This window comes from Lytechinus variegatus, chromosome 3 (genome assembly GCF_018143015.1).
Source record: "Lytechinus variegatus isolate NC3 chromosome 3, Lvar_3.0, whole genome shotgun sequence".
NCBI lineage: Eukaryota > Metazoa > Echinodermata > Echinoidea > Temnopleuroida > Toxopneustidae > Lytechinus > Lytechinus variegatus.
The window spans coordinates 18482845-18495110 of NC_054742.1; the positions used below are offsets into that span (position 1 = coordinate 18482845).

At 33.9% G+C, this 12266-nt stretch overlaps 1 protein-coding gene across 1 annotated transcript in view; it reads left to right on the top strand.

The window, feature by feature from the left end:
* The window catches only part of LOC121410390 (GA-binding protein subunit beta-1-like), a 40976-nt gene that overhangs the window by 3465 nt on the left and 25245 nt on the right, over nucleotides 1-12266 (top strand). Inside the window, exons 3-6 of the mRNA XM_041602439.1 lie at nucleotides 401-598; nucleotides 3504-3602; nucleotides 5595-5669; nucleotides 6162-6309. Of these exons, the coding sequence (XP_041458373.1) occupies nucleotides 401-598; nucleotides 3504-3602; nucleotides 5595-5669; nucleotides 6162-6309 (520 nt within the window). The remainder of the gene's footprint in view (nucleotides 1-400; nucleotides 599-3503; nucleotides 3603-5594; nucleotides 5670-6161; nucleotides 6310-12266) is intronic.

Below are 12266 nucleotides of genomic sequence, written 5' to 3' on the forward strand. Positions count from 1 at the left end.
AAAAAACTCAACTGAGCTATTATGAACTTGATAAGAGTGACAGTTTAAGAAAAATGTATAGAAGAGAAATTGTGGAGGTGTCAACCGTGACAATATACATGTATAACACATGTTGGTTGCATCGCCAATGGTATGCCCACACCACCAGTGATCATAATATTCAAATGCTCATATCTTATTATTTGTTCAATTTCTCTCAAACCTTCATTGATTTTTTTAATATAATTTTATCTATTTTTACACAAGCCAATTTGCAATTTGTTCCTGTGGTTTCATTCACCTGTATTGATTAAAACCCAAGAACTCGGACATTTAGTTATCCCAAATGAAGAAGAAGAAAAATTATCATTTTATTGAGAAAGTATTATTTATTTCTGAAAATTGACATTTTCTATTTCAGCTTGGTCTATCTCCTCTCCATTGGGCTGCCAAGCATGGACATGTAAGCACGTCAGAAGTTTTAATTCGGGCAGGTGTCAGTCGAGATGCTAGGACTAAAGTTGACAGGACACCACTGCACATGGCATGTCAAGAAGGCCATCAACAGGTTGCAGAAGTACTGATAAATGCTGGAGCAGACATTGATGCACATGATATGGTAACAATCTTTTAATGTCAGTTGTTCCTTCAGCGTTTTTTTTCTGGGGATGAGGTCAAATTGGAATAGAAACATGAAAGTGCAGTCAGACCGCAGGTCCCTATGCTAATGAGCAAAAAGGCCAGATTCATCCAAATCATCTCGTGGCTGAATCCTCCTTGCAAAATCTTGTGATTCGTGAGATTTTCTTTCTCTAAGAATTAACCTGTTTTAACCTCAAGTTAAATGAAATATTATTTCACCATCAGATAGAGTAAAAGTTACTCTTTCATATAGGACATTTATTTTGTATACAATATTTTGTTAAATAAGTAAATTTCTGGCCTGAAAATGTGCCTCAAAACTGAATTTTCTTCCTCTGTTTTCTTTTGCAAATTGTGCAAATCTTTTTATTTTGAGCCTCAATGATATCTATATCACCATAAAGCTGAACTTCTGTACTTTCTCACAATGCCACTCTTGATATGCGACACCTTTTAATCGGGTCAAGATCACACTTTTCCAACAAAGGTACAAGACAAGATTTCTGAAATTTTGTACTTGCATGAAATCCAGAGTTCTGATTGGCTGGATAAGGTTCACAGAACAACAGGCGCGGGATATTTGAGGAGATTACCACATGGGAAGTGTGACCTTCCCACGAACCCAGGCACTGGGACCGTTGGAATTTGTCATTGTGTGGTCTCTTTGACCAATCAGAGTGCAGTATTCTTGTTTTCAAACTGCTTTATGTACTTTGCAAATGAAAAGTACTTGACTCGCTTAAACCAATTCTTATTTTGAAACCTATATCATTTCAAAGCACACATTCAGCTTTATCATGATATAAAAATCATTTGGGCTCAAACAAAAATAAAGTGTGAAAATAGCAGCTTTTGTCAGGTGAAAATATTTATTTTGTAGCATATTCTAGATCAAAATTTTAACCTATATTACAAAATTTTTGAATAAATCCAAACACATGACCTGAAAGAATGATTCTTCTTCTTTACAATGGTACTAAATTCATGAAATTCGATGCACATTTAGAGCAGCAATGACCGAATGAAACCAGGTGTTTTGGTCCGCATCAAGCTCATTAAATATGCAAAACATCTCTAGTCATGAATATCACTTGGATGAAAGAAGCCACTTTCTTGGGACCTGCAGTCTGACTGAGTGCATGAAACTTAAGCTGGCTGTACCATACATGTAATCATCTGTCTGTACTTTACTACACAGACATGTATACATAATGTGCTATCTATTTTTGATCATGATAAATAACAGACAATATAAAAATAAATTCAACTGACTCATTTGACTATAAAAAGATATTTTGAATAGATATTATTTTAGGTGAAGGGTTTTAGACTTAATAGTAATTTTGTGCTTTTAGTTTTGTTGCAGTTATGACAGAGAGCAAAATTACTGGATAGATTGTACTGTGTAATCTTGTGTAGCCCATAAGATCAGCATGGTTATATGTGACTAGATAATTTGACTTATCCAACATTGCCCTAGCCATATCTGATATGCGCCAGGCTGTAGTGGGCAAGTTACTGGTCGCACGAAGCAGACTGACGGGTGAGGGCAAAGCCCGAGCGCCTTTCATCACTTGTAAAGTCATCAATATGCATATAACGGATATCATATGCGTGATATACTTTTTATTATGCATCATTCATGAGATAACCCTTATATGGCGATCAATTGTATTTTTAACCACTCAAATATCATCGTAGTCTACGTCACGTTCAAGCCTCGTCGCTTATTGGTCCGTGTTCGCGGACAGTTATGAATATTTATATTGAAGCTTAGTTGGGGGTTTGTAGAATTTCTATGAACGGAACAAGGTAAATAGCCAGTGATGAAAGGCGCTCGGGCTGCGCCCTCCCCCGTCAGTAGTTTGCTCACTAGCCCGACGCATATCGGATAGGTTAACATTGCCCTTGACAATCAATGATACGTACATTTATTCTATCATAGAGTCACAATAACACTGTTTTGAGCAAAAATCATTGCAAGAGCATACCCATTTCTTATTTATGGAGGTTCAAATTGAGAGGACTATTATGGAAGGGAATAATAAAAAAAAATTTATATGAAAAATTAAGGTCTTAGTAAAGTTGTCCAAGAAAGCACTCACAGATTGATTGGTACATTCAATTTTATACATCACATTAAAAATATATGCATACTGTATATACTCTTTCAGAAAATACTGAATACTGATATTTGACCTTTCTGACCAGAACCACTTTTGAATATACGGTAACTGAAACTCGCAGAGTGTCTTTTTGTGGAGTGTGGTCACACTACAATGTATGTGCTATCCAGCCTAGCAAGTTATTTCTGTTACCACTGAAGATACCATCAAGATGATCATTCAATTGTCAGTAAATCGCATATTTTATTTTGATTTGATTTATTTCCACATTGCAATAACAAAAGTATATACAACTTTACAAGTGTAATCATTTTTTCTCAGAATAACATAGCACTAAGCAGATGGCATAATGTAATTCAAATATAATAGTACCTGATAGATTTCTTTTTTTAGGTATTAAGACAAATGATAGAAAAAATGTATACATGTACATCTATATCAACACAATACATTTTGAAATATGGGAGATTTTCATCTTAAGCTTAGAGCTTGAAATTGATGGAGGCCTTGAAAAGAAAGTGGAAAAAATGTATTTTGTTATCTGAGTAATATTGAATGTACAATTTTCTTATGTGGAATACTTGAAAACATTGGCAATTGCTCTAAAACAATATCGAGTTTTCTGGCCCCTCGTTGAGTAGTTCTTACAGCTCATCCAATATTTCTTTTAATCCAAAGTTATTAGTTGCAAAGAAGGATATATCAGAGATTTGAAATATATTTTGTGGAATAAATAAATACATTTTTTAATTTCAGCTGAGAATGACACCACTCCACTGGGCAGTTGAAAGAGAACACATGGAGGTTGTAGGTTGCTTACTGAAACATGGAGCAGATATGACAAAGATTAACAAAGTAAGCCTCATGTCATTATTTTTTACATACCGGTATATGAGATATTTGAAGGTATTCTGGGAGTTTAGAGAAATATTCATTGTAAGTTGGTGTTTGTGCATATTTTTTAAACATGTTCATGTAGTCTATTAAAAAATTGAAATAGTGGTCCATTTTTAGCTCATCCAGCCCGAAGGACAAGATGAGCTTATGCCGTGGCGTGGCGTCCGTTGTCCGTCCACAATTTCAAAATGCTACTACTTCGCCATTTCAAGTCCGATTTCAATTCTGTTTGCTTTATATGATAGCACTAGGTGGGGCATTCAAAACTTCTACACAGAATTTTGAAATTCATTAAATATGCTAATTTATGAGCATTTTTCAAAATTCACAAAAATGCTACTTCTTTATTTTTTGACCGATTTTGATTTTTTTGCTTCCATCTGGTAGAGCTTTATGAGGTTCAACAAACTTCTACAGAGAATTTTGAAAGTTTGATCAGAACAATTTTTATGCTAATTTATGCGAAATTAATTTATGCATATTTTTAAAAAATTCACATAAAATGCTTCTTCTTTATTTGTTGACCGATTTTGAATTTTTTTCTTCCATCTGGTAGAGCTTCATGAGGTTCACCAATCTTGTACGCAGAATTTTGAAATTTTGACTAGAACAAATTTTATGCTAATTTATTCGAAATTAATTTATTCATATTTTTAAAATTTCACATAAAATGCTTTTTCTTCTTTAATTGTTGACCGATTTTTACTTTTTTTCTTCTTCCATCTTGTAGAACTTTATGAGGTTCACCAAACTTCGATACAGATTTTTGAAATTTTCAGTAGAAAATTACTTATGCTAATATATGCGGAATTTATTCAGAAATCACAGAAAATGCTTCTTCTTTGTTTGTTGACAGGTTTTGATATTTTTTCTTCCATCCGGTAGAACTTCATGAGGCCCACCAAACTTCTACACAGAATTTGAAAATTTTCAAGAGAAAATTAATTATGCTAATTTATGCAAAATGTATTCATAAATCACAGAAAATTCCTCTTTTTCTTTATTTGTTGACAGATTTTAATTATTTTTTTCTTCCATCTGTTAGAGCTGCATGAGGTTCACCAAACTTGTACACAAAATTTTGAAATTTTGTCTGGAAAATTATTTATTCTAATTTATGCAAAATTTATTCATAAATCACAAAAAATGTTTTTTCTTCTTCATTTGTTGATCAATTTCAGTTTTGTTTGCTTTATATGATAGCTCGAGGTGGTGATACAAAATTTAAACATAGAATTTTGAAACTCATTGAATCTGCTATTTATTCATATATTTTCAAAACTCACAAAAAATTGCTTACTTATTTGTTGATTGATTTTGGTTATTTTTGTTCCATCTGAGAGCTACATTAGGTTCACCAAGGTTCTACACAGAGTTAAGAAACTTTGACTAGATAATAATTAATACTTAATTCATATGAAATTTATTCATACATCACAAAAAATGCTTCTATGTCATTCATCAATTTCAATTCTATATCCTCAATTTATGTCACCAATATAATCACTACAGTGTCAACTGGGCTGAAATTAAAATTGTGTTAAATTGCGAGATGCCAGATGAGCTCCACATCATTGATGTGCTAGTTAATAAACTTTTCTTTGTAGTGCTTGGAGTGTTAATGAATTTCTATATTCCCATTGCCAAATAGTGTACCATGCTTCCCACCAACTTAAAAAAAAATCACAAAAGAACACCCAATTTGAGAGAAATAATAAACAAATATGAAATATATGCATCTCATTTGCTTGATATAATATGATAAAATAATGAATGATTTCATCACCAAGAAAACCCTTACATGTAGCAGCACTCTCTGAATATGTAAAATTTCATATTGGTTGTATTTGTATTAAAATTAGCTATATAGGTGTATGCCTCTCACTATGTCCATTCCTACATATATGTTATTGACTCATTGACCTCTTTATTTCTTGTTTATTTTCACAGTTTGACAAGACATGTATAGATATAGCATCAGACCACAGGAACCCTGTTCTTCTCGACTTATTGACATCTACAATGGTGAGTAGGGATTAGGCTTCACTACATCAGCGATATTGAAGAAGGATCAATTATGTATTTAACAGTGGTTTATGGAAATAACTTTAGTGCAGTGTTGAAGATCTCGGTAAAGAAAATGTATTTGACATTTCTGACTGAAATGATATATATGTAGCCTACAGTTTGCATGTGGACCTTTTAAGGTGTTGAGTTGCTTATTAACCACCTTGAATTTTTGTATTCCCATTTCCAAATTGTGTCCCACGCTTAAACCTTGTAAGGTGGTTTAAGGTGTTTGAGCCGGGGTACTAGTATGCAGTGCTTAGAAACATTTGTATTAAGTTCTAAATGTAAATGTTATTAATTTCATCATCACTTTAAATAAAATTCATCTTTGAGAACTTACATGTACAATAAGATGGAATAAAAAATTGCAACACATGAATGAAAAGGAAAAAATATTTAGTACATATAGTATCTCTTTTTTAATACCTCTCTTTTGTTTTAATGCAGCAAATAAAGAATGGCAGCGATAATTCATTGCCCAATTTAGCATCAAGCACCATAAATCTAACAACTGCAGCCACTCCTACCATCAAGACTACTACAACATCAATGAGACCTAAAGCAAAAATCTCTGCCAGTCAGGGAAAAATAAGTCGTAAGTTTATAGCCTTAGTTTAGAGTTAAATTTATTGTATTCTTTGCTTCGGCCTTCTGTATTGAGATGATGTTAGTATTTTGTTTCAGGGTTGTCCATTTCTCTCATTTGTGTTCTCGAGACACCTTTATATTATTTCACAGATCAATTATCTGATTTGCTAGGAAAAACCTGTTCTTACTATCCTCCAAACATCTCTGGATGATCTTGTTTTTGAAATTTATAAAAAAGGATATTGCACTATTGCTATTCCTTTCTTTTTTTTTCTTGAAATAAACGTTTAAAGACGTAACATTTCAAATGTTATACAGCATTAGGCTGGCAGTTCTTGGGGGAAAGTCTTATTTCTGTTTGAATTCTGCAGACTGTGTTTTTCACCACCTTTTTCATGCAATATTCAGAACTTAGTTTTAATCTTTCAGATGTAGAATTTTCATGTAAGTGCGATGAAATTTTCTGTATTATATGTAGAGCCCTTTTTGTCTCACCTGCATAGCAGATTGAGACTATAGGCGCGGCTTTTCCGACGGCGGCGGCGTCAACATCAAATCTTAACCAAAGGTTAAGTTTTGGAAATGACAGCAGAACTTAGAAAGTATAAGGACCTAGTTTATGAAACTTGGACATAAGGTTAATCAAGTATTACTGAACATCCTGCCTGAGTTTCACATCACATGACCAAGGTCAAAGGTCATTTAGGGTCAATGAACTTTGGTCAAATTGGGGGTATTTGTTTAATTACCATCATAACTTTGATAGTAAATTTGTCTAGTTATAATAACTTGGACATAAGAGTAATCAAGTATCACTGAACATCCTGTGCGCATTTCAGGTCACATGACCAAGGTCAAAGGTCAATAAACTTCGGCCATAATGGGGGTATCTGTTGAATAACATTCATAACTTTGAAAGTTTATGGATCTAACTCATGAAACTTGGACATAAGAGTAATCAGGTATCACTGAACATCCTGTGCGAGTTTCAGGTCACATGATCAAGATCAAAGGTCGTGTAAGGTCAATGAACTTTGGCCATGTTGGGGGTATTTGTTGAATTACTGTCATACATGTATCTCTCTAAGTGTATTGGTCTAGTTCATAAAACGTGGACATAGGAGTAACCAAGTATCACTGAACATCTTGTTGGAGTAGTAGTCAAAGTAGTTGTCAAAGTCAGCACTGCTGCTGTATTGAATCGCGTGATGCAGGAAACACCACCAGAGACATTCCACTTGTTCTTTGATTGTTTATAAGGCCTATAGATTGTAAGCTTACGTTGCCATAGTCCTACACTTGCTACATGATGTCTGCTTATTTTCCAAGTACCTAGATAAAAAGAATTCATTATAAATTGACAAATTTATTTAAAAAAATTACATTAAATGGCTATTTAACTCTTTAAGCGCCATTGGCAGCTATTTGTGACCATAGGCCACTCTTGCCGGTGGCAGCTATTTGTGCCCAAGTAACTTTTTTTTTTTAAACCAATTTTACAGCCAGAAAATCAGCACCATATTCTGTGTATTTTATGTTGTTATACTGGCAAGGAATTCACAATTCATTTTATCATATAAAAAATAGTGGTTTACATAGACATTTTTTGAGTAAAATTGTATTTTTGCATCATCATTTTGAAGAGCTGATTTTGGATATTGCCGCGATCTGAATCAGGATTTCCCCTATAGAAACGTGTGATATAACGGTTGTGTGTAGCAATACACGTACTTCTATGGGCAGAGCAAAGGCGAGTGTGCGAAGGCATTCAGCTCGGAATTGACCAATGACAGAGCGGTACGATGTTCCTCACCCAGCACTACTCGCCCATTCGCTATTGTACATGAATATTCATGAGCTATCGCTTTGGTCTTTTGCAGGCCGGTATGGTAGTATTCTTGTGTCAAGGCTTTTTTGTGCCTGCAAATGTGCACGGTTTGGGGGAGATTTTTTTTTTTTTTTTTTGGGGGGGGAGGTTTTATACTTTGTTTTTTTGCATTCTCACAAAATTGTTTTCGTTATGAATATATGAGTAAAGAAGGCTGTCATTTCCCACTCTCGTCGCACTGCAATCACCACACTCATTGTTTATTTATTCATTTATTATTGTTATTATTATTATATAATATAACATAACCTTTGCGATATGAATTTTGTGTACACCTACAAAATATCTACACCTTGGTCGAACCGGATTTATGCAACTGGTCGACATGATCTGATGTCACCTAAAAAAAATACGTTTGTCAATTATGCCAGTGCATATTTATTTCAATGATGACATTTGTTTTATTGCTGGAAGAAGTATAATACTCAAGAAAGAAAGTATACGTTTTGTTTTTAACTGTCAGGTTCAGATCTGCAGAAGGGGAAAGAGTGTGATGGAGAGGCGCTATAGTGCCTACAAAAATGAAGCATGCACACTTGACAGTTTGTATCAACATGGGAGTTACATAATATAATTGCATACATTCTCATGATGAAATCTGAAAGCTTCTACGACAAAAAAAAAGATTATTCATGTTCCTCCTTTGCTCCTTTTCGTCGCATACAGGGTTATAAGCCGGTTTTTCTAAATCCAACAACACCAAATTACGTACAAAGTTCGGTGGAAAAAAACATCAAATTTGCAGTAGTTACGGAAAGAAACCTTAATATTATTTTGATCATCAGCAAAATATATGTTATCAATGCGGCAAGGGCGAAATAAAAAGTATGATGTGTGTGATCTTTTATTTACAAAATTCTGTGAATGTCATGCATTTTTCGCAATGCGTTTTTTGTTTTCATTCTTCCTAATTTGTTTATTAGCGAGAAATACTTCATATTAATCAATATATCATGTCTTCCGATGATCCGTTTTCTTTTGATTCTCCCTTTTTGCCAGCAAAAAGATGATGGGTAAATACCCCTACACGCTGAGCTCATATGTCAAATCTGATATCATATACTACTAAATGAAAAAAATGAATCAAGCAAATGTGATAACAACACCGAATTACGAACCAAGTTTGGTGGAAAAAATAAACATCAAATTTGCATCGGTTACGGAAAGAAACCTAAATATTATTTTGATCATCAACAAAATATATGTTGTCAATGCGGCAAGGGCGAAATAAAAAGTATTATGTGTGTGATCTTTTATTTACAAGATTCTGTGAATTTCATGCATTTTCCGCAATGCGTTTTTTTTTTCATTCTTCCTCATTTGTTTATTAGCGAGAAATGATTCATATTAATCAATGTATCATTTCTTCCGATGATCCGCTTTCTTTTGATTCTCCCTTTTTGCCAGCAAAAAGATGATGGGTAAATACCCCTACACGCTGAGCTCATATGTCAAATCTGATATCATATACTACTAAATGAAAAAAATGAATCAAGCAAATGTGATAACAACACCAAATAACGAACCAAGTTTGGTGGAAAAAAATAAACATCAAATTTGCATCGGTAACGGAAAGAAACCTAAATATTATTTTGATCATCAACAAAATATATGTTGTCAATGTGGCAAGGGCGAAATTAAAAATATGATGGGTGTAAGGAAGATAAAAAAAACAAAAGATAAATGTGAGTGAGCAAATCAAGCGAGTAAACGCACTTTTCATGATCTTTTATTTACAAAATTCTGTGAATGTCATGTATTTTCCGTAATGCGTTTTTTATTCTTCCTCATTTGTTTTATTAGCAAGAAATAATTTATATCAATCAATGTATCATTTCTTCCGATAATACGCTTTCTTTTGTTTCTCTTTTTTTTGCAAGCAAAAAGATAATGGGTATATATCCTTACACGCTGAGCTCATATGGCAAATCTGGTAGCATAAACTGGATTACTACGAAATGAAAAAAAAATATATCAAGCAAATTTGATAATTGAAAATGTTAAATGTGCTAACATATCGAGTATGTTGATTGTGCATAAGTCCTACTGCATGAATAAAATATTGACAATGCACGTTATAAAGAAGTTTAGTGGTGTCACTTATATATAATTTGAACAGCAAATGATGTCCATTTCTTTTTTTTTTCAGGAAAGGGGAAGTAAAATTAATTTTTACTACATTGATAGTTTCAATGATGGGGTAATTATCGATATCAGAAATAAGAGGTGTAGTAAATATAATCTCTGATATTGTCGAAAGCAATATCTTACTTTTCCGATAGATGATCCATTACAAACATCTTATTTGAATAAACAAAGGTTCAACAAATGATAAAGATCTAATTTTCTACAAATTGTTAGTAATTTCTACCTTCACACCCCATCGCTTCGTTATTTCTTTTCCCTCTTTTATCTTTCAATTTTCTGTATGTTTGATTTGTCAAGGATAATAGCCTATACATTTCTTCAATCTTAAATTTCATCTTTATTTCTAAATATGCAAAATAGGCTTCAGCTACAAGTTGATTTAATTACTTTGAACTATTTTTTCTTTGTGCTTTTGATAAGTGGAAGTAACGATGCCAGTGTTTGTGGTGGTCGTGGTGGTGGAGGTGTGCTGTTTCCCCCTTGATTTCTTGTTATCATTCTCGACATTATCCATGACATCTTTACCATCATCCCTATCATCATCATCATTTAGATTACAGGAAATTTGAAGCATATTGTTGATGCTAAATGTCTTAAAGTCGAAACAAATATTTGAATAAAAATTATGCATTTTAATGGCAATAAGTCAATGGAAGGTGTTGGGGAAAGCGACAGAGGAATTTTAATCTTGATCTCAACGGAGAGAAAAGCTATTGTTCGTATCGGAACCTTTGAAAGTATTCAATTGTCAAATCAAAAGACGCGCGCGTGGCCCAATTTCTATGAACATCCTGTGCTAAATTACTTTCCTCGATGATAGGTCAGGAGGGAGCGCGGATTAGACATTCCTCATAAAAGGGGGTCTGGGCATCTATTGTTCATGACTTGGTGGCATGAACAATAACGTGTAGTCGCTATCAGACAGGTGGCTACTTTGGTCAAACATTATTCTTTTTAATGCCGAAACAGATATAATGAATATTTCACCCCCATCATGAAATGTCCACAGAGTGAATTTTACATGTTATGTTTATCGTTCTTTCACTGTTCAGCTACGATTTTATATCAAATAGTGATCCCATAGGGTTTCAAATACAGAACAAATACAGAACAAATAGGCTTATACCCCTTTCATGAACCCAATTATGCGGCTAATAGCAGCATAATTTGGTCGTAAAATTGGAAGAGGACCAGAGTTATCCGCATTATTTTGATGCTGCTATTATCCGCATAATAGCAGCATCGGGACAAGATTTTGAGTTTGCGAACGCATTTCCAAATAATGCGGATAATTGCCATGGTACGGTCAGAAGGTCACCCTTTTCAAACGCAACCGCATCGGAGGGGGTGTGTGCGGTTTCCATGACGATAATCCTCCTTTTTCAGGACGGGCACTCGTAAAAATAATGCGGATTATTTCCGGAGTTTATGAACGCAATTTTTATTGAATTATCCGCATAGGTTTATGAAAGGGGTATTAGTATTGAATCTGTCCGATCCCTCTTTATCTATATTTCAATATATCATCTTTAGTTTTCTATATTTTGTCTCCTTGTGACTGGCAATGCCTTTGTTACAGTATGAAAGCCCGTATGTACGACGAATAGACCCTGACAAAATATGACCAAACTTTACACTGATTCATGCTATAGAACGATAGTTGAGTGGGTCGCAAATGTTTGTTGCCGACACTGGATAGAAATCGCCTACATTATCCAAAACAGTATATAGTTGAGTGCATCGAACACCACAAATCGTATCCAGGTTACGATTTTTCTAAAGCATGTTTTGCATTACGACAATATTGGCAAGAATAGAAATGACATAAAATTTACTCTGCACCAATAATTTTGTTGCGGAATACCGCGCATTCTAAATAAACAAGGGTCTTGTTTTGAAGACTACACGAATGTAAGGGTACGGTTGGC